The sequence below is a fragment of the Elgaria multicarinata genome, chromosome 10 (genome assembly GCF_023053635.1).
Source record: "Elgaria multicarinata webbii isolate HBS135686 ecotype San Diego chromosome 10, rElgMul1.1.pri, whole genome shotgun sequence".
NCBI classification, from domain to species: Eukaryota; Metazoa; Chordata; class Lepidosauria; order Squamata; family Anguidae; genus Elgaria; species Elgaria multicarinata.
Window position 1 is genome coordinate 30759020 of NC_086180.1, and position 23086 is coordinate 30782105.

A 23086-nucleotide genomic window follows, 5' to 3' on the forward strand; every position below is an offset into this window, starting at 1 on the left:
TGGGGCCTTCTACATCCAAAGCATGCACACTACCACATAGTGCTGAAAGTAAGTAACTCCCAGAAAATTCTCCAGAAAATTTTCCTCTGCAGAAGTTGATGTGAAATAGTCTCTGAATGCTTTCATATTGTTCTGTTGATAGTGGGTTCATTCTTTTTTAAAACAAACAAACCCAATTTTAGTGCAAGATTAGAGTCCTTATCAGAAAGTGGTACTCATGCATTCACTGTACATGAGTATTAATGTTCTTGCAGAGAGTGGTGCTGAGCCTACGGTGTTGCACATCCTGCCACTGATGTCTACACATTGATGTGAATGTCCATAAAGCCTTGATTCATGCATACCTTGCACAGAATCTTTTGCACATACAGGTGGACGTGCAAAAATGTACTTTGCAGACATTTGCAGTAATTTGTGGGTGTTGGAAAGTAGAGCATGCACCATTAGGGCCTACAACACTCCTTCAAAACCCAAATAGTTTGGTGATCACTTTGTTTTCCTAAGAGATAGGTCTAATTCCGGATGACACAGTACCCTATGCTGACACTCTAGCCCTCACACAATTGGAATGGTGTAAGGGAAGAGTGGAGTCATGTCAACTGGTCCCATCACATCCCCGCTGCCTAGACCCATTGACCTCCATGTGCTGGAGGCTGAAGGCCTACCACAGCAGGCCTGTTGTATTCAGATGGGCTACCAGCCCTTTTTAGAACCCTTTTCATCCAGGATTCTATAACACAGTGGGAGGACTACCCATGTGGAGAGCAGTGGGGTCAGGAGGTGAGCACACAATGGAAGGGGCAGGCCCAGTGAGTGCACCCCCAACTCTCTCCCTCGTTTGGTCAGTTGCTGAATACTTGAACAGAGCTGTTGTCTAATGACTAAGGGTCCAGCTAGGAAATCTACTAAAGCCAATGGCGAGACTCCCATTAATTGCAGTGTTTCATTCGACTTGGTTAGCTTGACTTCTGGATCTATTATTGGCTCCTTTCTGGATAAGCTTCCTTCACAAGTTACCCAATGTATTCCTCAGTTTCCTTATCTGCAAATGAGGTAATCTCCTTTCCTACATAATTTTGTTGAAAGGCAGTTTCCCCCCCAATATTCCTAGGGGACATGCCCTAAAGGCTAGTTTAGTAAGGATTTTGTAGCTCTCAAACTTAATTTTCTTCTGTAATTATGTGATTATGCTATGCTTTTGAAAAGATAGCTGCAGCCAAGCTGTAGGTCATCCAAAGATGTGAACAATGTGACAAAATAGCCTTAATTTTCCTCCTCATTGTGCTTGTTTACTTAATTGCTCATTTAAAGATAAAACCAAAATGTCATCTAGTTATTAGTGGAAGGGGGGATTTACGGGATTAACTGTAGTTGTCAGGCTCCTAGTTCTTTGTGTTTTCAGCATTAGGATTATCTGGCCCAAACACACACATACTCTCTGAAAAAGTCTGTGGAATCAGAATGCATTTGGGGCTTTTGGACAATATAATCAGGAATAAATTTGGAAGAAAGATTCAGCCAAAAATTATGCTTTGTGCAGAATGTTCTTGCATTCATCTATGATGCTTGAAATAAAGTCTGCACCACCAAGCCAATCGCACCGTCCACTAGACAATTGTAGCCTGGAAGATGCTTGACCTCCTTTCCAGTTCTGTTGTTCTAGGTAGGCAGCAAACCCAGGATATTTGTTGAAGGTCAGGTGGGGTGTCATACATGTTTCAATGAAAAAACACATAGTAGGCCCACAACTTGATAGCACATATCATATGTGTCAGCCCATAGTGGTGCTTCCTTTCATCAGAGGGGCTGGCTGGGAGAGTGAAGAGGAGGAGAGTAGCTCTGGTAGGAACAGGGAGGGGCCCTTCTGAATTTCTGAGCACTCGGCAGCTGCTCACCCATGGCAGCCACTGATGCCAGGCCTAGTGATGGGTTCTCCTTCACTGGAGGTATTCAGGTAGAGGTCAGGGGTACTATGAACACTACTTTCCCCAATCTAGTGTCTTATAGATGTTTTGGAACATGGCTGCTAGCATTCTGGACCATTGGCCATGCTGGCTAGGGCTGGTGGAAGTTGAAATCCGAAACATCTGAAGGGCCCCAGGTTGGGGAAGGGTGCCATAGCTGTATCGTGCATCAGATCCTGCACTCAGCTGGGTGTTGGACTAGTTGATCTTCCAGCTCTTGGATTCTATTATTGTACACTCATCAGAGGAGAGGAGAATGCAAGCCATGGAGAGCAAAATTATGGACTCCTGGTCTTATGTTTTCCTTGTGCTCAGAACTGGAATTTACTGAATCCAAATACTTATAGTGTAATGGTAGAGAAACAAGCTATGGTTCCAGTAACACCTTATTCATGCACAGCAGAACCTATCTCAGCAGACTTAGGTTATTTTATTTTTCTGGTACTGCACCTTCCTAAACATTGGCTTCTGGAAACATGAGAATTACTCATGCAATCTATTTGGTGAGGGTTGCAAAGGCAAAAAAGGTTTCATGCTGTCATCTAAAGCAACGAAAAGACTCTCACGGAGTTCCAAATGCTTTGGACTTGGCAGAGCACTTAATACCATCTGTGGCATCTTTGATGTATTTTACACTTGGGTGGTGCTCATACTAAATGCACCATGCTGAGATAATCAGCTAATGAAAGAATCCCCAGAGACATCTATTTTAAGTGATGGGAAAGTCTAAACTTCAGTTCTCAATGCTTCATCAAGAGCAGAGTATGTGGCAGGTGCCACACTACTGCTTTATAGCGGTATTGAATTGCACTGGCAACTGTTGGGGCCCATTGACACATACCATACCACTTCCATACCACTTTCATAATGCTAAATCCAGCTTGGGGGGAATCCGCACGTCGTACCGAGATCGCTTCTAAGCGACCCCAGTGCGGCATGAAAGCAATTGTGTAACTTGCCTTTGGAAGAGCTGACGAAGAGATGTCTTTGCCGCCGCCGCCGCTGCTGCCACCCACAGACCTCCTCGCCGACTGGCGAGGAGAGCTCGGCTGAAGAAGGTGGGGTTGAGAGCGGAAGAAGCTCTCCACCCCGCCTTCTTCCCCCGAGCTCTCCATCCCAGCCGGCGAGGAGGGAGTTGGGTGGCGGCGGCGGCGGCAGGAAGGATGTCTCTTCGTCGGCTCTTCCAAAGGCAAGTTACACGATCGCTTTCACGCCGCACTGGGGTCGCTTAGAAGCAATCTCGGTACGACGTGCGGATTCCCCCTTGTGTGGCTCCTGCCTCTGTGAGCTAGCAACAGGGACAAGAGAGGGAACTTTGCCATCCATACAACAACCCTCCAGTGTGAGATACTTGGAGAAGAAACCCTGCCCCATGGCTGAAGATTGAACTCATCATTCCCCACAAGTCTTCCTCTCCCTATTTGTCTTCCTCATTGTTAACAGTTCTATCATCTGGCCTGCTGAAGAAGCACGTGACCGTAGCTTTATCTTTGACTCTTCTCTCTCTCCTTTGTTCCCCGTGTTCAGTCTGTAGCCAAGTTGTGTTTCTTCTCCTTTTATAAAATTGCAAAAATATTGCCCTTCTCCTCTGTCTCTTTGGCTTAAACTATTGTCTGGACCTGGTCATCTCTCACCTAGACTATAGCAGTTGTCTCCCCACACATCTGTTCAGCATTCTGCTGCCAATATCATTCACCTCTCTCATTACTCTGATCACATGATACCCCTCTTTAAATCCTGACACCGGCTTCTTATCTGCTCCTGGACAAGCTACTTGTCCTTTCCTTCATTGCCATCCATGGCCTTGCCCTTCATAGCTGTTCATGGCCTTCATCTCTCTGCTGTCATATCCAGATATGCCCCTGTACATGGTCTTTGTTCCTCCAGCTCCAACATATGAAGGTCTCCAGCTCCTCCAATCAGCACTCCTTCAATCAAGCAAAGTCATGAAGCTGCTGTTTGTGGAAGGCGTATAGGAGACCTAAGGAAGTGGTTCTTCCTGGTGGGAGCAGGAGAAAAATGTATTCTACCTGACTAGAAAGTGGGTCAAGGGGGCTGAGGTTGAAGAGATGGGCTCCCTGTTTTATGTTTTGAGCACGCATTTACTAGGTAATCTACCTAGAATGTTTTCCTAATTAAAAAGGATTTTAATAATAAATCTATTACATATAATCAGCCTTCCCCAACCTGGTGACCTCCAGATATGTTGGACTCAAACTCTCATCATTCCCATGTTGTCTGGGAATGATGGGAGCTACAGGACACACCATTGGGAGAAAGCTGATATAAGTCTTGCCTCAGTCAGACTCCAAATGGAGAAAGAAGAAAGTGTCCTTTGTCCATAAATGCATTAGATACAATTAATAACCCCATTTAAGTGATTTTGAGAAGATGCCTCCTGCAAAAATGCCCTGCCTTCCAGGGCAGAAGAGCAAATCCTTGCAGCTTTGTGAATTGCCCCAAAAGGTATCCTAGTGCTAACCAAAGATTGGGTTTAGCTAGAAATATCTCTGATAACTTCTCTGCTTTGTTTTACAGCTCTGCATTTATGCCCAGCCGCAACAAGCGAATACAGCAGAATATGCAGCAAATGTGACTAAAATTATATTTGATTTCTTTGAAGATTACTTCAACATGACCTATTCTCTTCCCAAACTGGGTAATGGAATTACCATTTTCTGTTGCTCATTTCTTAATTGGCTGTCATAATTTTGTTTCCAGTCCAGGAGTCATTTAAAAAGTGTATGCAAGGGTGATGTCCAAAACAGTGGCATTGAATTGCTGAGTGTATGGCAAAGTTGTGCCCCTGTTCTGAAGGATGCATTTGCGTGCTTTGATGGGCATACAAAGCTGCCTCAGACTGAGTCAGATCACTGGTCATTGTAGCGTACTCAGACTGGCAGCTGCATTCCTGGCTCGCTTTCCTTCCCAACCCTTTGGACTGAATGTGGTGACAACTGAACCTAGAGCCTTCTGCATACACTATATCACTTCACTACGAGCCTTAATGCTGAGATGTGGGTTGTTTGTAGGTTTTGTTCAGGCTCAGTTTAGGTACTTTGCTGCCTTTGTTCTGGCAGCTGAATTTAAGTGTCTGTGCTAGCATAGCTAATGTATAGAGCTGGCGTAAGAGATTGGCATGTTTAGGTATCTACTAAGGGTCCTGGAGCTCAGAGAAGCCCATTGCCAACCCTGCTCACCTCAACCACTTTCAGCCCCCTACCCAGTGTTGCTGCCACCACAGTCTGTCATTCTCCTCCTCCCTTTTCAGCCGCAACTGACATTGTTGTCATGGCCACACACAGCCCACGCCAGATGTCCTTACCTGGATGGTGCTAGCACAGCTAAATTTACATGGCACTTTTGGATGGAAGTTGATCTGCCACTTGGTTCCCATCCACAGCAGGTGCCCACCATCTTAGATCCCTAATGTCAGGTGACAAAAGCACGAGGCACAGTGGTGGTACCAAAGTGTGGTGCCCAGCCTGCTAATTAAGAACATCCTAGCTTGAAAGAATGGGAAGCCATGGTAACATAAGCGATGAAAGAATATGCGCTATGCATAACCCGATGTGGACTACTGTAAACAGATTCCAATCTGATGAAACCTCTGGGCTACATTTAACAGAAGCATAAAATGGAGGTGGGAGTAATGACACAAATTGGCACTTCTAGATGGCATGAACAAAGGAAATTGCCTTATGATCAGACTAACGTCTGTCCAGCTCAGTATTGTCAATTCCAACCTTCCCCATCCTGGTGCCCTCCACATGTCAGGAACTTCAATTCCCATCAGCCCCAGCCAACATGGCCTATGCTCAGAAATTCTGGAAGCTATAGTCCAAAACATCTGGAGGACACTAACCTGGTCTACACTACAGTGGCTCTTCAGAATCTTGGGTGGAGATCTTTCCAAACATTGTAACATATTGTGATTCCTTATTTATTATACTTGTATCACACTGTGATTACTAATTTATTATATTGAAAAATAATGTGGTGTCATCTAGCTGTGCCCTTTTAATTTCATTCTTCTTGCTTTTAGTCTGTCTTTTTTCCTTTACTGCATAATTGTTACTGTTTTATTCTGTTATGGTTATTTGTTGTTTTTATTTATATGTTTGTGTGAATCCTTTTAGTCATACTTTTGTTACACCTGATGTGAGGATGGGGCCACGTTTAAGATCAATATATCTAAATATATTAGGCTAAAAATTAATGTCAGCTGTCTGTTGAGAGGCCCTTTTTGCCTAAAAGTAAACAGAAAACAGTGATGTCAGGCTTTTTGAGCCAGTGGGTCATACTTCAGCTTTGCCCATCTTAGAATCAATTTGAATCTTATTCTAAGCTAAGTAGCAGTGCTGTTAGGCCTTTCTGAGGAACCCAGAGTCCATAATTCTCATTTAAGCTGGTATTGATTGCCAGCCATGAAGATATGACCCTACATGTTGTGGTGAGCAGAAGCAGATGTTGTTCATTACATGGGGATTTAGTTTACTTAATTTGCCAATAAATATTTCTTAGCTCCATTTACAAAATCCTTTTACAAACTAATCACAGAAAGACATTGTAGAGATTAGTTTGGCATTACCAATAAGGCAGGAAGTATCCCCTGTGTCTGTGTGTGTGGGGAGGAGGGGGCATTTAGCCTACCCAGTGCCTACTGTACTAGAAACTGTAGGTCTCCTTGTAGGATGCTAGGCTTCCCTGTAGCTAGAACTTATACATCACACTGCTCTTTTCTTCCATATCCTCCTACATTTGACTGAGGAAAATAGAGACTGTGTTTTATATTATAAACAAGGAGTTGATAATAGTTAGGGCCTATGACAAGGGTAGGCATGGTTGGGCACCTGCCAAAGGCCCACATCCCAGCGTGGGCCTCTAGGCTTGCTCCTCCTCTTTACCATTGCAACCTGCTTGTTGCTCTAACTCTTGCTTTGGCCCAGACAACGATGGTGGTGAGAAGGAGAAGCAGCAGATGCCACTGCTGACTTGCTCCCTGGCGCTTTGCCTGTCAAGCAAGGAAGTGGTAGCAATGAGGAGGAGAAGGAGGAGCAATAGCAGCTGGTGGCAATAGTGATGAGAAGGAAGCCCCATGGAGGGCTGTCAAAAACCTGGAGCCAGCTCTGATGATGATAGTACCAGAAAGAAGGAGCCAACACAGTGTTCCACTTCAGCTAGAGGCTCTAAGCAGCCTCACCCTATTATCATACTGATCAGGCAATCAGGCCCAGGTGCCAGGTTTGGGGGCAGCCTCACGATAACATGCAACAACCTGCATACATACTGTACCAGTGATATAGGTACCGCTGGAGAGTAAGCTTGCCTTTATTTCCCTTCTTGCCTCTTGAGTTAATGCCTACTTCTCTCTCTCTCTCTGTCTCTCTCTCTCTCTCGAGCTGTCTTCATGATGCCAAGTTGGTGCCACTCTACCACCAAACCATGCGGTATCACTGGTGCAGGGTGGCAACGAGTAGAGCAGGCTTTCCAGGTGGCCATTGGGCTCACCAATGCCCACACCCTGCACTGGTGGATGGCAAACAATCAGAGGTCACCATCTGCCTGGCCACCCCCCACACACACACACACACTGCAACTCCAGAATGAGGACAGATGGCAAATGTGCTGCACTCACCTTGCTCCAGAGAAAAAAGTTGGGGTAACTCCCCAACTTTTTCCCCCGCAGCTTCGCCAGAAAGCCCCAGGGTGGTTGCAGGGTGGCTGCTTTGTCATATAATTGACACAGCACTACCACACACCCATCCTGGAGCTTTCCATGAGTTTAGACAACCCCTCTGTCTCTCTGCCTCTTCCTACAGGGCACAATCCAGTGTAAAGATAACTGCATTTACATCTCATGTATTGGCTGGGAATAGACACATGCAGACAGACACATACAGCCAGGGACTGTCCTGAGAACATCACAGCTCCCCTCCCAAATGCCAGGTTTCCATGCTATCACTTTTTAAACCTACAAGCCAAGATTGCTGAATCTCTTTCAGCCCAAGGGCCATATCCCATTTTGGAGAAGCTCTCGAAAGGGACAGGGCCACAAATATCAGCACATTTTAACCTAGACTTTTGCTGCCACTAACTTCCCTTTAATGCAGGCATTTCAGCCTTTTAGAAAGTGGGTGGGGGACCTGCAGAAACAATGATTGGTGATTGGGGGGAAAGGGGTGAGACCAAGGGAAGGGAGTGTGGCCATCTGAGGTACCTCAGAGGACAAGATTAAAAGCCAAGGAGGGTTGGATTTGCCCCCAGGGCCTGAGATTCTGCACCTCTGTTATACACTCTCTAATATGTCCGTCACAGTTGTACCCACACTGCCTTAGTAAGGCATTTATCGTGTGTTCATGACTGGTCACTCACAGAAGTTTGTGGATCCAATACATGACGTTGTCATCTGCCAGGGCACCTCCCACTCTTTACTACCTGTATCACATTGTTTTTCATTAAGATGAAAGTCCAGCATTTTCCCTCCTCCCATCACAAATCTCTCATGTACTAACGAAATGCTGGTTTATCGCAAATAATACTGCAATCTAGAGGCTTTATAATAAAACATATAGAAAAGGGGCGGGGGAGGGAAAAAACCACATGGAAAGGAACCAACCTAATCCCATAAGAAATCCAAAAACAGAAGCCTTGGTGAAGCTGTGGGATTTTAGCCGGGTGTAGAAATGCTCTTAGTGAGAACGTGAAGTTGAGAGCAGTGGGAATCAATTCAGCAGCAGCATGTTGACATTTCAGCATCCTGGGACTGGATTTCAAAACCGCAAAGGCACAAGCATCTAACTTCAGTTCTTGGACAGGTAGATATTTTATGATGGGAGGGAGATGAAAGGGGTTCAGCACCTAGGTTAATATCTCTCTTCTCCCCCCACCCCACTCTCCCATAGACAAAATAGCCATTCCAGATTTTGGAACCGGTGCCATGGAGAACTGGGGATTGATCACTTACAGAGAAGCTAATCTCCTATATGATCCACAAGAATCCGCCGCTTCAAACAAGCAAAGAGTAGCAGCTGTAGTTGCCCACGAACTTGTTCACCAGGTACAGCTTACAAACTATTTTATCAACAATACAACAAAAGACAATATTGTATGCAAAAAATTAATAATAATTCACTTATCCCATAAGTCTTCTTCAGTGAGGTTCTCAGTAGGTTTACTTCTGGGTTGCAAAACAAATGGATTAATTTTAAAGCTCCAAAATACTGGAATATATTTCAGAAGATTTTTTCCTCTCTCGTTTACACCCTTCAACAGTGCTTGCTAGAGATTTATTCTTGGGGACTGTACTGGGTCCTCAGTTTCCAGCATTCAGCTCATGGTAAATTGTAAGAGATCCTATCTATACAAGCTCTTCTCTGATAACCCTTTCTATCCCATCTTTTGATTAGATTTTTTCAAGATGACTTAATAAAATAATAATAATGAAATAACAATACGAAATGCCTGCATTCTATCATCACAATAAACCATGGAACAACTCTACCTCCCTGGAAAACCCTACCTCCCTGGCCTTGAACATTCCTCCCTCTCCTCCTAGTCATGAGGAATTTGGAAGCTTTCAATTCCAGGTTCAATTAACCACACTTTAGCATTAAGTCTGAGCCTAAATGTAATTATCTTAACTATAGTTTGTTGAAATGACCCAGTTTCATAAAACCATATGGCTTGTAATTGGCTTGCTTAGGATTAACCCCAGTTTGTCAAGTTTGGATGACTCAACAAACTGTAGTCAACTGAAAACGGAAGTGAAAGCTTCCAATCTCCTTTTCGCAGCCATGCCAGAGTAGGAGGGGGAACAGGATATGTGTGAACCTGGAGTGAAGCTCTGCTCATTCCCATTATGATAGATCATGATTGATTGTGATGTCCAAAGACAGCTGATATTAAACAATCCAATTACTTCTGTACAAACCATAAAGCAGCAGTAGTAAAATACCATAATTACTACTCCTAAAAAGCATGGGCAATTAAAAGCATTCCCCCTGCTGCCTGAAACTCATAAGAGAAGGCACCACACAAACAGCCCTGGGCAGACCTCTTAAAAGCCGGAGCACTGCTTCCAAGAAGGTCCAATCCTCAGTCACCATTCATCTGATCTCCAAAGGTAGGGCATCTGGAAAAAGGACTTCACCAAATGATCTCAATGAACAAACTCTGATGGGAGTAGGTCATACTTGAGATACCCTGGTCCTTAAGGATGAATTCTGTAGCACATAATGACTGGGTTCACACATAACATTAAGCTATGATGAGTTGCTTATGTGGGTTTATAAAGTGGGGTGTTTGAGTGGGTTAGCCCATTGTGGGTGGCAGAAACATCCCACAGATGGCACATGAAGACATCATGGGTTCCACCAAAAAATAAAGCATTGTGGCTTTGCATGTTGTGTGTTATTAAATGTATTAAAATGTATTAAATGTATTGCAAATGTACTATTTTAAAACAAAACAAGAAAGACTCCTTAACAAACAGTAAAGAAATTTCCAAATGAAGCTTTCCTTATCTTAATTTTGACCTAACATTAGGATTGGGGGGAAAAACCTAAGTAGCTTCATTACGTAAGCATTTGTTAAGCTACATAGATCTGCTCTCTGTATAGTACTGCATATTATTATTATTATTATTATTATTATTATTATTATTCCTATAATAGTGGTTTGGAAACATTGTGACCATGAATTGGTGGGATGACTTGTGGCTAAATGAAGGATTCGCCAGCTACTTTGAGTTCATGGGAGTAAATGCTGCAGAACCAAGTTGGCAAATGGTAAATATTCATGTATTTATTTATTTGCTATTGTAAAACAGAGACATCTTTATTATTATTTTGTGTAGATTTTTATCCCAAGGACTAGTTAACAATGATTACCCAAAAATACAAAATAAATAGCTTTGGCTATTGGGCGGTATAGAAATGCAATAAATAAATAAATAAATAAATTATGAGTGAAGTGTAGAATAAAATCAGTTTTTTAAAGCCATGACATGCTACCAACCTACTGATGACTATTTGCTTTTCATGAATTAAGTGGCTACATTGTGCGGGATTCAGAATATTGATCACCAATAAAAATCAGCCTAAATGAAAATATAGTTCTATACTCTAAAATACTAGAGCTAGGATTTCAGGGTGGAGGGTGTGGAGAGGGGAAGGCTACAGGTGAGGAGCAGTTGAATACTAGAAAACTAACAATTCCAATTCAATGGACCATCTTGACTTGAGCAACTACAGAAATGTGTCCTACCTATGATTTAAAGAACATCCATTAGGTATTGATTGAGTGTAGTTAATACTACTTCAATACAAGGAGTTGGGCTTTATAACCCTGGAAGACTTAGGCCCTTTCTACACCATAATTTTTGGAGGGATCATTCCAGGTTCATCCCTGTGTGTCCAAGTGATGCACAGGGGATCCCAGGATCAGGGAAGGATGATCCCTCCATTTCCCCGGGATAACCGACACTTCAGTTATCCTAGTTTTACATGTGGTCCCAGGATGATCCCGAGGACTACCGGTGGTGTGGGCACCCATCCCAACTTCTTCCCTCTTCCCTGTGAGTAGCGGGGGTCACCAGAGGGAAGGAGCTGGGACGGGGGGAGTACAGGGCCCTTGTGGGTGGGGTGGAGAGTGGGGCTTCCCTCCCCTTACCTTGTAATTTTTGCTGGAGTGCAAGTGCGCTCCAGCTCTGGCCCTTTGAAAAACAAATGGCAGCCGTGATGGGCACAGTGCCCATGACATTGCGAGGGCCATTTAGACTGAGAGCGATGTTCCCGGAAGAAGGTAAGTCCGGGATCACCCCCTCTCCCTCTCTCTATACCTGTAGGTGTAGAAAGGGCCTTATTTGGTCCTGGAAGTTGAGGTTCAACAGAATCCAAACTATAGCTTCCTTTTTCTGCAAGTTATATATGGAACTGGTGGAGTAGGACAGCATAAGCCAGATATATTTTTCTACTAGTTTTCACAGAGCCAGTATGGTGTAGTGGTTAGAGTGCCAGCCTGAGAAGACCATAGTTTAAATCTCCACTCAGCTGCAAAGTCTAGAGACTTTGGGTTCAGCTAAACTTTCACTCTCATTCTCTGGCTTATTGTGGGGAGAACAACATGCCCCTCCCTTTGCTCCTTGCAGAAAGGGATACATACATCTTTAGTAAACGAATAGCTAATATTGAAGCCTTTATTCTGTTTCTCCCTAGTATTAAAGGGGAAATCTTTATCCCACCACTATCTCCTGGGACAAAAAAGAGCCATGTTTGACATAGATATACAACTTAATCCCATTGCCAACATAGGATACAATATCTAAAATTAGCTGTTTTGTGTTCCTTTAATCAACAAATTGGATTACACAAACCATATGTTGCTATGTCACAAAACGAAGTCATGGGAAGGACAAAATAAACTGTATTCTGTAGTACAAGTGCAGTTTTGTTTTGTTTTTACAGAGCGCTCAATCCATCCTCTAGCAAGTTCCAAAGCTAAAATTAGCAACATGACCAGGAAGGAGGCACTGGTCTATGTGCATTCAGTGTGCTGCCATGTGTCTACAAACTCTATGTGTGAAGCCTGCTTCTTGCTGCCTAGAGAGCCTGTGGAGCCAAAACATGCACAGTTTGAATGTTTGTAGTCTTTGTGCAGATGATACACTGAATGCACATAGACCAGGGTTAGTGCTTGCGGCCTCCTCTCCACATACAAGGGCAAGATCTATACTACTTCTTCAAAGCGCTTTACAACAGTTTTGACAACTGTTGGGGCCCAGGACACACTCCATATACTGTTTTCAAAACTGTTATAAAGCACTTTAAAGCAGTAATGTAGATCAGTAGTGTAGGTCAGTGTAGTCTGTTTGAACATCTTCATAATGCTATGTTATCTTATTAATTTTCTATGCTCTGAGAGTTATATGATATATACCGATATATATCTATATCTGTATATTTTGTGTGTGTGTTGTAGGGGAGGAGGGGAAGTTTTGTAAACGCTTTTGATTTTAAGTTAAATAATTCTAGGCTGCCTTTCAGAACAAGGGCCTTTTTAAGGTGGTTTACACAATGAAGTCCCATGCAGTAAAAAGAAAAGGAAGGAAGAACCCATGCAATGGTACAGCAGCCAAACTTAATAAAATCAACAGACACCAGCAATAAAACATCTAGCCTAGACAACATAAAATCTAAAACCCAGTTGCAGCTAAAACCCCAGAACAGCCCATTAAAATACAATCAGGACAATGCCAGAGAAAACAAGTAATTCTTCAGAGCCTTCCTAAAAGCTTGCAATGATGTTGGCTAAGAAAATTATGCTCCCGCCCTAGAAGTACTGCGCTGAAAGACGAAGATGGAAATAGCATACCGAGTGCAGAATTGCGGTTAAGTTTGTCCCATAAGCATACAGTGCAATGTTAGACATGTCTGTTCATAAGTAAGCCCCATTGAATACAATGGAAGCTGCTTCTAGATAAAAGTATATAGGATTACAGCCTAAGAGATTTATTTATTTATTTATTTATTTATTTCATTTTTATACCACCCAATAGCCAAAGCTCTCTGCAAAGAGAGGTATAAAATAGGTTAGATAATCCATGGCATTTGGCATGGTTTTATGGGTGAAGATGCACAAATCACTATTGAGCCATCTGGCCTTCATTTAAGCTGAATCATATCTGAAATGTCTGCACAGTTATAAACAAAAACAAATCATTTCCTATAATAGTTATTTTGCTTTCATGTTTCTCCACACAGCTGGACCAAATTTTAATTGAAGATCTGCTCCCTGTGTTGAAGGACGACTCCTTGCTTTCCTCCCACCCGATTGTAGTGGAAGTGTCTTCTCCTGCTGAAATAACATCTGTGTTTGATGGCATATCCTACAGCAAAGTAAGGAAGAGTTTGTGTTGCAAGCACTTCAATGTCTTGGACAAAAGGGGAAAGGAAGACAAAAGCCAAGAGTTTGAGTTGAATTCTGGGTCTTAGGAGAGGCTAGGAGATGGAGCTTGAAAGTAACAGGCTTTACGGTCCATTCTGTGTGGGGGTCTGCACTGTGTGATCTTGCAGCTCCAATGCAGGAGAGAATGGGACCTGTGGAAGAAGTGGTTTCCTTTAGCAGCAGAATGCTGTGGTGGAGAGAGCATTGCATTAGCAATGTAGCATCCTGTGCTGTAAATCCATTTCTTGGTTGAATGCAAGAGCACACCAAGCATTTAACCAAGCTGGTGCATATCGCATTCAGTGGGACACATCCAATGTTAACTAAATCCTCCTATTTGTGATCTACAATAGTGAGGACAAATTCATATTTTTACCCTTTGTATTTATGTCTGGCTCCTTGAATATCAAATACATACACAGTGTATCAATTGAGAAAGATGCACTTAGATCTAACTGGCCATAAGCAGAGCGGAAGCATGAATTGACCCTGCTCCAACAAAAATGGCTAGGATCAGCATGCCAAGTGGAGCGGGTTTGTGATTACTGGAAAATGTATTTACACATGAATGTTAAAAGCAGCATGAGCAAAAACATGGGTGCATATTCTGCTTCCTTGTGTGCATATGCCATGGAGCATGGAAGTGAGAATCATCGGCTGGGTGGAGTTTCTGAAAACGTTGGTTTTGTTAGTATTCTCAGAAATGGCAAAACATTTTTAAAAAGCAGGGCTTCCAGCGGTATCCATCGACGCCGCAGAAGCCAAGTAAAGCCACAGGCAGAGCTATTTGAGGCAAGAAGAAGGAATGTTCTATCCATCCCTACCAAGCCAGCTGCAACACAGGCAGCGTTGAAGGTAAGGCTCCCACAAACCACTGTGAATTGCATAAGACAGAAGCTCAGTGATCTGTGCCTCCTTCAGCTCTGTGGTTGCTGGCTCATTCTGAGTTATTTTCATTCTCACCCTATGAAGAGGAAGCCTGTCAGCTGAGGACAGCCATTCATCTAAATATGAGGAATTAAAAATACAAACAATATGTTATATTTTATCATTGCATGTTTTATTAAGTTATATTTTTTAAAAAAATATTTTATTACAAGATAAAAATATATTTACAGTTGTTTCTACAAAGTATGATTACAGTCTTTAAAAATACTAAAAAAAATTAACAGTAAAGCATTATCTTATCCATTTTATATATCTATCTTACCCGATCCAGTTTCAACCTCATTGGATAGTAGCAATGGTAAAGGAGAAATTAGTTATGTAGAGGTTTAATTCAGTCAATGGAATCTTTAACAGTTTACAAAAGGGGATCATATTGTTTCAAAAGGATCATGTCTCAGTTGCCCGGACAAGACCCTACGGTGGTATGTTAACTTTTCAGAAAAGGCCATGCCCCATACTTTCCATACTATATTTGATCAAGGTATTTATTTATTTATTTATTTATTGCATTTATATCCCACCACTTTTTCTTCAAGAAACCCAACTTTCTTTCTTTCTTTCTTTCTTTATTGCATTTTATACTGCCCAATAACTGATGTCCCCCTCCACTTCATTTTTATCCTCACAACAACAACCCTGTTAGGTAGGTTGGGCTGAGAGTCTGTGACTTGCCGAGTGGGGACTAGAACCAGGTTCTCCTGAGTCCTGGTCCAATACTCTAGCCACTACACCACACTGGCAGGCAGTCAAAGGCTTTTTCAAGCATCAAGAACTGGGCTTGATTGAAAAGAATATGAAGGGTTACTTACATCCTCAATCTCTATTTGCTTAGGGAGCATCAATTCTCAGAATGCTTGAAGACTGGATTACGCCAGAGAAATTCCAAGCTGGATGTCGGGTATGTGATCTATGAAAGGTTTCCAAAGCAATCACCAAAAAGGGGGGATGGGTGTTTAATAATCTGCAGATACAATTTTAATGCATGCTTAGCGTGGAGTATGTCCAGCTAGAAACAGTGGGCTTTACTTAGGGCTGTGCTGTGAATCCTATTATGGGATTTTAGAGCAGGCGGCTGGGAACATGATTTTATTTAATTTATTATATTTCTATATCTCCCCATAGCCAAAGCTCTTTGGGTAGTTCACAGAAATTAAAAACCATTATAATACATTATATAAAGTATAAAACCATTCACATGGCATAAAACTGAAAGTGCAAACAACAACATAGATCTGAAACAATTTAAAAAACCCATCAGCCAGAGACAATACAGGACCTGATCAAAAAGCCTGCCAAATGCCTTAGAAAACAGGGCAGTTTTACCATGGCACTGAAAAGATGACAATGTTGGCGCCAGGTGGGACTCACCAGGAAGAGCATTCCGTAAATGGGACTGCCACCACCAGGATTGGTCCTGGGTGCTGGATCAATCTGGAGGGCCAGAGGATATTAGGGGTGAACTGGAAGATGTCAGGGGTGCCCCCCAGCCCCTTTCCTGTTTGACTTCATTCAACCCATTTTGCCTCCCTACATGCCTCTCTCGGAATGGAGTGACTCCTCCAGGTGCTGGCCAAGTCGTATGCTGGCTTTGTCATCATCCCAATTGGAGTCGCAAGCAGGACATGCTCTCCCATCCCCTCTTCCTTCTGAGAGAGCAAGGCCTCAGGGGAGGGGGTCTCATGACATGCTTGACACCAAAAAAGCAAAAAAAGCCTCTACAAGTTCTTGCTTACAATAGAGCTGCAACCATTTGGTCGCATCGTTAGTTCTCATGCCAGTCTCAGCACAGTCGATGAAGCTGCACGCTGGCATGGGAACTAGCCATGTGACCTCCGCGGTTGCTGCTTACTAATATTGTGGATCCCATGTGCAGCCCTGGCTATGTTCAAGTGCTTTTTGGGGGGGGTGCGATAGTGTGTGTTTCTGTATGTGTGTGTGTGTGTGTGTGTGTGTGTGTGTGTGTGTGTGTGAGAGAGAGAGAGAGAGAGAGAGAGAGAGAGAGAGAGAGAGAGAGAGAGCAACATCACAAAGGAATATGGTTCATAATTCTCCATGTTTTGTTCTCTGACTCTGGTAAATCCCTACCCCCACCTCCTTATGTCCCTGTTTGTATTATAGGCATGCCTTATTGAAAACAGAATAGTATGACTTGCTAGAGTTATCATTCTTCAGTGTTTTTTTCCCTACCCAGGGTACCTAGAAGTTACATCTTGGGATCAGGACAAAAGAAGAGCCATGCTGGATCAGTCCAAGGGTCTATCTAGTCCAGCATTTTGTTCACACAGTGGCCAACTAGTTGCCCATAGGAAACCCACAAGCAGGACATGAGTGCTGCAGCAATTGGTGTACACAGGCATACTGCCTCTGATACTGTCATCAGGACTAGTAGTAGCCATCAATAGCATTCTCCTCCATGAATGTGTCCAATCCCTTTTTAAAGCAATCCAAATTGGTGGCCATCAACACATCTTGTGGAAGTGAGTTCCATAGTTTAACTATGTGCTGTGTGAAGAAGTACTTCTTTTTTCTGTTCTGAATCTCTCACTTATGGAATTAACCTGAGTTCTAGTATTATGAGAGAATGATAGTGTAATCTGTCAATGCACATACATGAACACAAAAGCGTCTTGCAGTACCCAGTCTACCATTACACACATTGCAGCTGCTGAGATGGATTTTGAACAGAGTGATGGAAGAATGATTGACAGCAGAGGTAATAGCAGTGGATGAGGGTGGACAGGTGGCTTCACCATTGGGAAAGATGCAGCACAGGCAAATCATTCAGGACAGAGCTGATGGCAGGAGCTATCTGCTAAGTTGGATGGCTCATCCAGCTATCTGCTAAGTTGGATGGCTTTGCCTGCCCCATGTCCTCTCCCCAGTAGGAGAAGGTACAGGACAGGCAAAGGGGTTTCCTGCCCAATGTGCCCTGCCACACACACAGCAAAGCCAGTTCCTGATGGACACATTGAGAGAAGATACTCCTGAAGTGCCTGACATCAAGAGGTGTTGAAAAGGGAGGGCAGTTATGTTGGGTTAATTTATTAGAACAAGTCATTATTTCTTATTCGTTATTAAATGTCTACTTGTTCTGGATATTATTTTCCATGAATAAATATGCTTAATGGATTTAATTCATGAATGTGATCTCGGCCGGTGGGATTCTAAGGTTAGCATTTCTCACTCCATGTGTTCACTTTGAATTACACAGCCAAGTATAAAAACAGAGAGCCCTGCTGCTCTCTGTATATTATTTGGGGGGAATGTTGGGAGATGCTTGGACAATTACTGACTTAGCTAGTGACCTTTAGGGGCCAGAGCCTGTAGCGGATGTCAATGGATGTTACAAACATATCCCCATTTTCCCAAATACATTGGAATTAGGGCTGTGCTCCACTTTGCTTCACTTCACTTCGTAGAAGCAGTAGCGGAGCGGCCTGATTCGCCTCCGCCAAAGCCGGAGCCAGATCAGGTCGGAGGAGCTGTGAATTGAGACAAAGCAGATCGAGACAAAGTGGATCCTTTGCCTCAATCTGGAGCTCCGAAGAAAGGTAAGAGTGGGGGGGAGGCTTACCTGGCAGCGGCGCAGTCTGTGCGGTGATGGCAGCAGAGCCAGGTAAGGGGGCAGGGGGGAGGGGGACTTACCTGCCTCCATCACAGTCCGGCGCCAGCTTCAACTGAGGGCCAGGCCTCAAAGCAGAAGAGCAGGCCATGGCCTGCTCTTCTGGTTTGAAGCCTGGCCCTCAGTTGAAGCCGGCACTGGACCGCAACAGAGGCAGGTAAGTGGGAGGGAGGGGGGCCTTACCTGGCTCCACTGCCCTCTGCGGTCCATGCAGCGGTGGGCGGTGGAGCCAGGTAAGGGGGAGGGGGACTTATTTGCCCCCCATTTTGTCCCCCCTTCCCCACTTACCTGCCTCCGCCATGGAGGTAAGTAAGTGGGGAAGGGGGGCAAAATGGCAGGCAAATCTCGATCTGACCCTTCAGATCTCGCTCTGGGATCAGATCCAAAGCGTGTTGGGGGAGGGTCAGATCAGCGTGAACCAGTTCGGGCCCAATCCGAAAGTTCTGGATCAGGCCACAAAGCGGTTCAGAGGGCTGTTGCACAGCCCTAATTGGAATGTATTGCTAACTCACCCCACTATTCCGAATGCTGTGACATTCATGGATATAGTGCTTACCTATGGAAGCTTACCTGTACTTTCCTTGGTTCCCTGTAGAAAGAGGTCATCAGTGGCTGATTAGGATTTTGGAATATATGCTTTCTTCTTTTCTTTTTTACAGATATACAGGCTGATCGTAGAAGGAGGCATAGGGCAGAATCCCTCCAATTTCCTTCTGCAAGCACCAATTCCCCACCAATTCCATTGCACAAGCAGGAGCTACCACTTAAAAAAGGGAGATTTAGTACTTCCTAGGGGGAGTTTTGAAACAAGCAGAAATACTTCTTTCTGGAAGCAGGCAGGTCGATGGAGCTCACTCTGGTAATTTTGGGTTGCCATTGTGCAGATAGTGGATTCCACTTGCGCAATGGAATTGGCAGGGCATAAGGGAATCAGCAGGGGATTCTTGGATTCTGCCCATAGTTTAAAAACTGTGTCACGCAGCCCAAAGTCCACTGTTCCCATATCAGATTATAACACCCTTAGCTGGCAAGGGTGAGCAGGGAGGGAGATGGGCATGTACTTTTGCCAAAATAGCTCTTGCCTTCTAGAGGGCTGTCTATCTTTTTCCTAATTTTTGTGAACCGCCCAGAGAGCTTCGGCTATTGGGCGGTATAAAAATGTAATAAATAAATAAATAGTGTGCGCCGTTTACATGTAATTTCTCTAACAAAGGAGAAGTCCATTGGGGAAGCTTCCCTAGAATCACAGACTCTAGCTGAAGTGTAAAAGAAGTAATGTCCCACTCCATCATATCACTTCGTTACCCACCATTATATTACAACTGCTGCCAGGGCCCAGAACCAGAACGGAGATCAAATTTATAAAGAGATGGGCCTAATCTACACCAATCAGGATATTGCACTATGAAAGCGGTATATAAAAGGCAGGAGCCTCACTACTGCTTTATAGCAGTATTGAAGTGCACTGACAACTGTTGGGGCCCATTGACACATACCATATAAAGCTTTCATACCGCTATAACCTGCTTGGTGTGGCTACTGTGTTTTATATACCGCTTTCATAGTGTAATATTCTGCTTGTTGTAGATTAGGCCTTAGTAACCCTTCTATCACTGTTCCCATGCTAGTAGAGAAAGGTCACAATTATTGTGGGAGATGATATTTTTTTATATTGCCTTCCAGCATTGTTGTCATTAGCCAACTCGGGTGAGGCTCAACCGGTTTACACATTCAACTCATACTCTGCCGTAACTAGCTTAATCCTGTGTGCTACCCTTATGAAAGCACACACGTAGCTGAGAGTGAGACAAACAGCACCATCTACTGTCCCACTGTTGCTACTCAAATTCTAGGGAGTTGCCTCAAAGAAATGAATGTCATTAGCTTAGGCTCATGCAGGTGCATACATAGAGCCAGGGGGTTTCAGAAGCATCAAAGCCATCTTTAGACAACCAAAAATAAAAGAAAAAAAGAGAAAATCTTTCTCTCTTCCACATGGTGTGTGTGTGTGTGTATGAGAGAGGGGGGGAGGGAGGTCCTTTCTTCACCTAAGGATTATCCTAGGAAAATGGAGAGATCATCCCTGCCTGCTCCTGGGATTCCCTGTGTGTCATTTGGATGTACAGGGATGATCCTGGGACAATCCTGGGGAAAATGCAGCTGTAGAAATGGAGAGAGAGAGAGAGAGAGAGAGAGAGAGAGAGAGAGAGAGAGAGAGAGAGAGAGAGAGAGTTTGTTGATGGGATATCTTCCTCATGAGGAGCTGCCCTGCCCTGCCCTGCCCTCAACACCTGTCACCTGAGGTGGCTGCCTCATTCTGCCTAACAGTACAGTCAGCCCTGCATTAACTCATTCTCTCTCTCTCTCTCTCTCTCTCTCTCTCTCTCTCTCTCTCTCTCTCTCCCCACACACAAGTTGCTGTCACTGTTACTTCCACATTGTTTTTAGGAAGAATTGAATAAAAAAATGTTCTCCATGGAGTTGAATTCCTTGCCAGGAAGGCCAACCATGTGAGGAGCTTTTTTTGTACATTCCTAGGAGTAATGTGAGAGAAACTGCAGCGTCAGTACCAACCAAATCAGCTCAAGGAAGTGTAAAGGGAGCCTGGGATACAAATAGCTATCATTCAGGCATCTGTGCCCTTTCTAGTTTATATCCTTCAGTCGTGATAACTGTTTTACCAAGTGGTAAATTAGCATGGCTTTATGTAAACATTTGGCAAATTTGCTAACCACATTATCCATTCTATCATGTGATGATAAGAATTTTGCGAAACCGGGATAGGGGATAGAATGCCTTTCACTACTTGACAAGACAATATGGCCAAGTGCCTCATTACATTGCACACTGAGGTAAAAGTAACCATGTGTTAAATATCTGTCTGAATTCAGCCTCTCCATTTCCCAGAAAACCAGGCATTAAATTATAGCCAAAAAGAACGTATCTCCTCATGAAGTAGTTTCTACTCATCTTCCTTATCAAACTCACCTGTTTTGCTTTAAAGCTGACCTTAGGTGTAAGTTTGACAGGGGGGGAGGGAATCTATCTCAATTAAAAACAAAACCTCAAGGGGAAGTGGGGAGACACAATTCAGCAGAAATACAGCTGTTCCCTGACAATACAGCCCAGTGTGTGTGTGGTGGGGAATCCACACTCCAGTCTGGCATGTCTGCAGGATCCAATCTTTGGTCCCTGAAAGCAAATTTCAACACTTTGAAAGGACAGATCTATTCTTTATCCAGCCGTGACATTCGGAGTCAGCATTTTCCCACCTGACACATTTATTGGGCAGTGCATTAGGGCTGGAGAGCTTGGAGAGGAGCGTGTAACTGTGTTCTTTTTTTGTTTGCAGAAGCCAATATGGTGTACCACTATTATAAAGTCCTGTCTTGTTAAATGGATGAGAGTTATTTTAAGAAGCGTTCTTGAATAATGGGAATATAAGGCGGACCAGAGTATAATGAGAACAGTCTGCTTCCTTACATAAATAGCTTTTAATTGGGGAAAATAATTAAGGTCAATGAGAGTTACATTTGTAACTAAAACAGGAGCAGATTTTATTTTAAGGTTCAGATCCCTTTTATTCATCTTGTAAAACTTTTCTATAAACCATTCTGACCATGGTTTTCTATAAAACCATCTGTCAGGTATGCTTTTGGGTGGATTCCTGCATTGAGCAGGGGGTTGGACTCGATGGCCTTGTAGGCCCCTTCCAACTCTGCTATTCTATGATTCTATGAATTAGTGGTTTTGCTGGATGCTCAGCATTTTACAGCTGGTGATTTTGGAAGCTCATCATTCTACACCCAGATCCTATACATGTATATTCATAAGTACCATTTTGTTCATGGGAACATACTTCCTAGTAAATGCATTATGCATTATACAGAGCACCCATGTGGCTATTCATGTTTACCCAGAAGTACATCCCATGGCATCCACTGGGACTTCCTGGATAGTATTGTAACTTTAAAGTAAGAACCTCAGTTCTTTTGAGAATCTGATCTTGAGTACTATTATTTGATTTGGCTGTCATGGTTTGTATATTTACTTATTACTTATATGCAGGTTAAAATCTAGTCCTGGATATAAACTCTCTAGGAAGGACAGGGAAGGATGTACTGGTATTGCTGTATATGTCAAAGAGGGCACAGTGTGAAGCAGATTAGAAAACCTAAAAAGAAAAACTCCAGAGAAGAACTGTGGTTGACAGCACCAAAAGTAATTTAATACTAGAAACAGGATATTGTCTCTCAAACCAGAATGCTCAGGATGGTCTTGAGATGGAAAATGAAATCATGGAGGCATCTAAATGAGGAACTGTTGTAAGAAAGGATGACTTCAAATTACCTCACAATGATTGAATAAATGCATGTTGTAGTCACAACAAAGAGGTTAAATGACTGTACCCTAGAACAGTTAGCCACAGAACCAACCAGAGGGAGGCAACCCTGGATGTAATCCTAAATGGTGCCACCCACGATGTGTGTGTGTTGTCAAACCAGTTGGAAACAGTGATGACAGTGCTTTCAGATTTAACACATATTTTTAAGTGGAAAATTCCCAAGAAAGCCCAACATAGTCACATTTGACTTCAAAAGAGGAA

The 23086-nt window shown here is 43.4% G+C and overlaps 1 protein-coding gene across 1 annotated transcript in view; it reads left to right on the top strand.

Annotated features, from left to right (window-relative positions):
* Positions 1–23086, top strand: part of ENPEP (glutamyl aminopeptidase) — a 66653-nt gene that overhangs the window by 17470 nt on the left and 26097 nt on the right. Inside the window, exons 4-8 of the mRNA XM_063135874.1 lie at positions 4503–4623; positions 8870–9024; positions 10640–10753; positions 13727–13861; positions 15691–15756. Coding sequence (XP_062991944.1) covers positions 4503–4623; positions 8870–9024; positions 10640–10753; positions 13727–13861; positions 15691–15756 — 591 coding nt within the window. The remainder of the gene's footprint in view (positions 1–4502; positions 4624–8869; positions 9025–10639; positions 10754–13726; positions 13862–15690; positions 15757–23086) is intronic.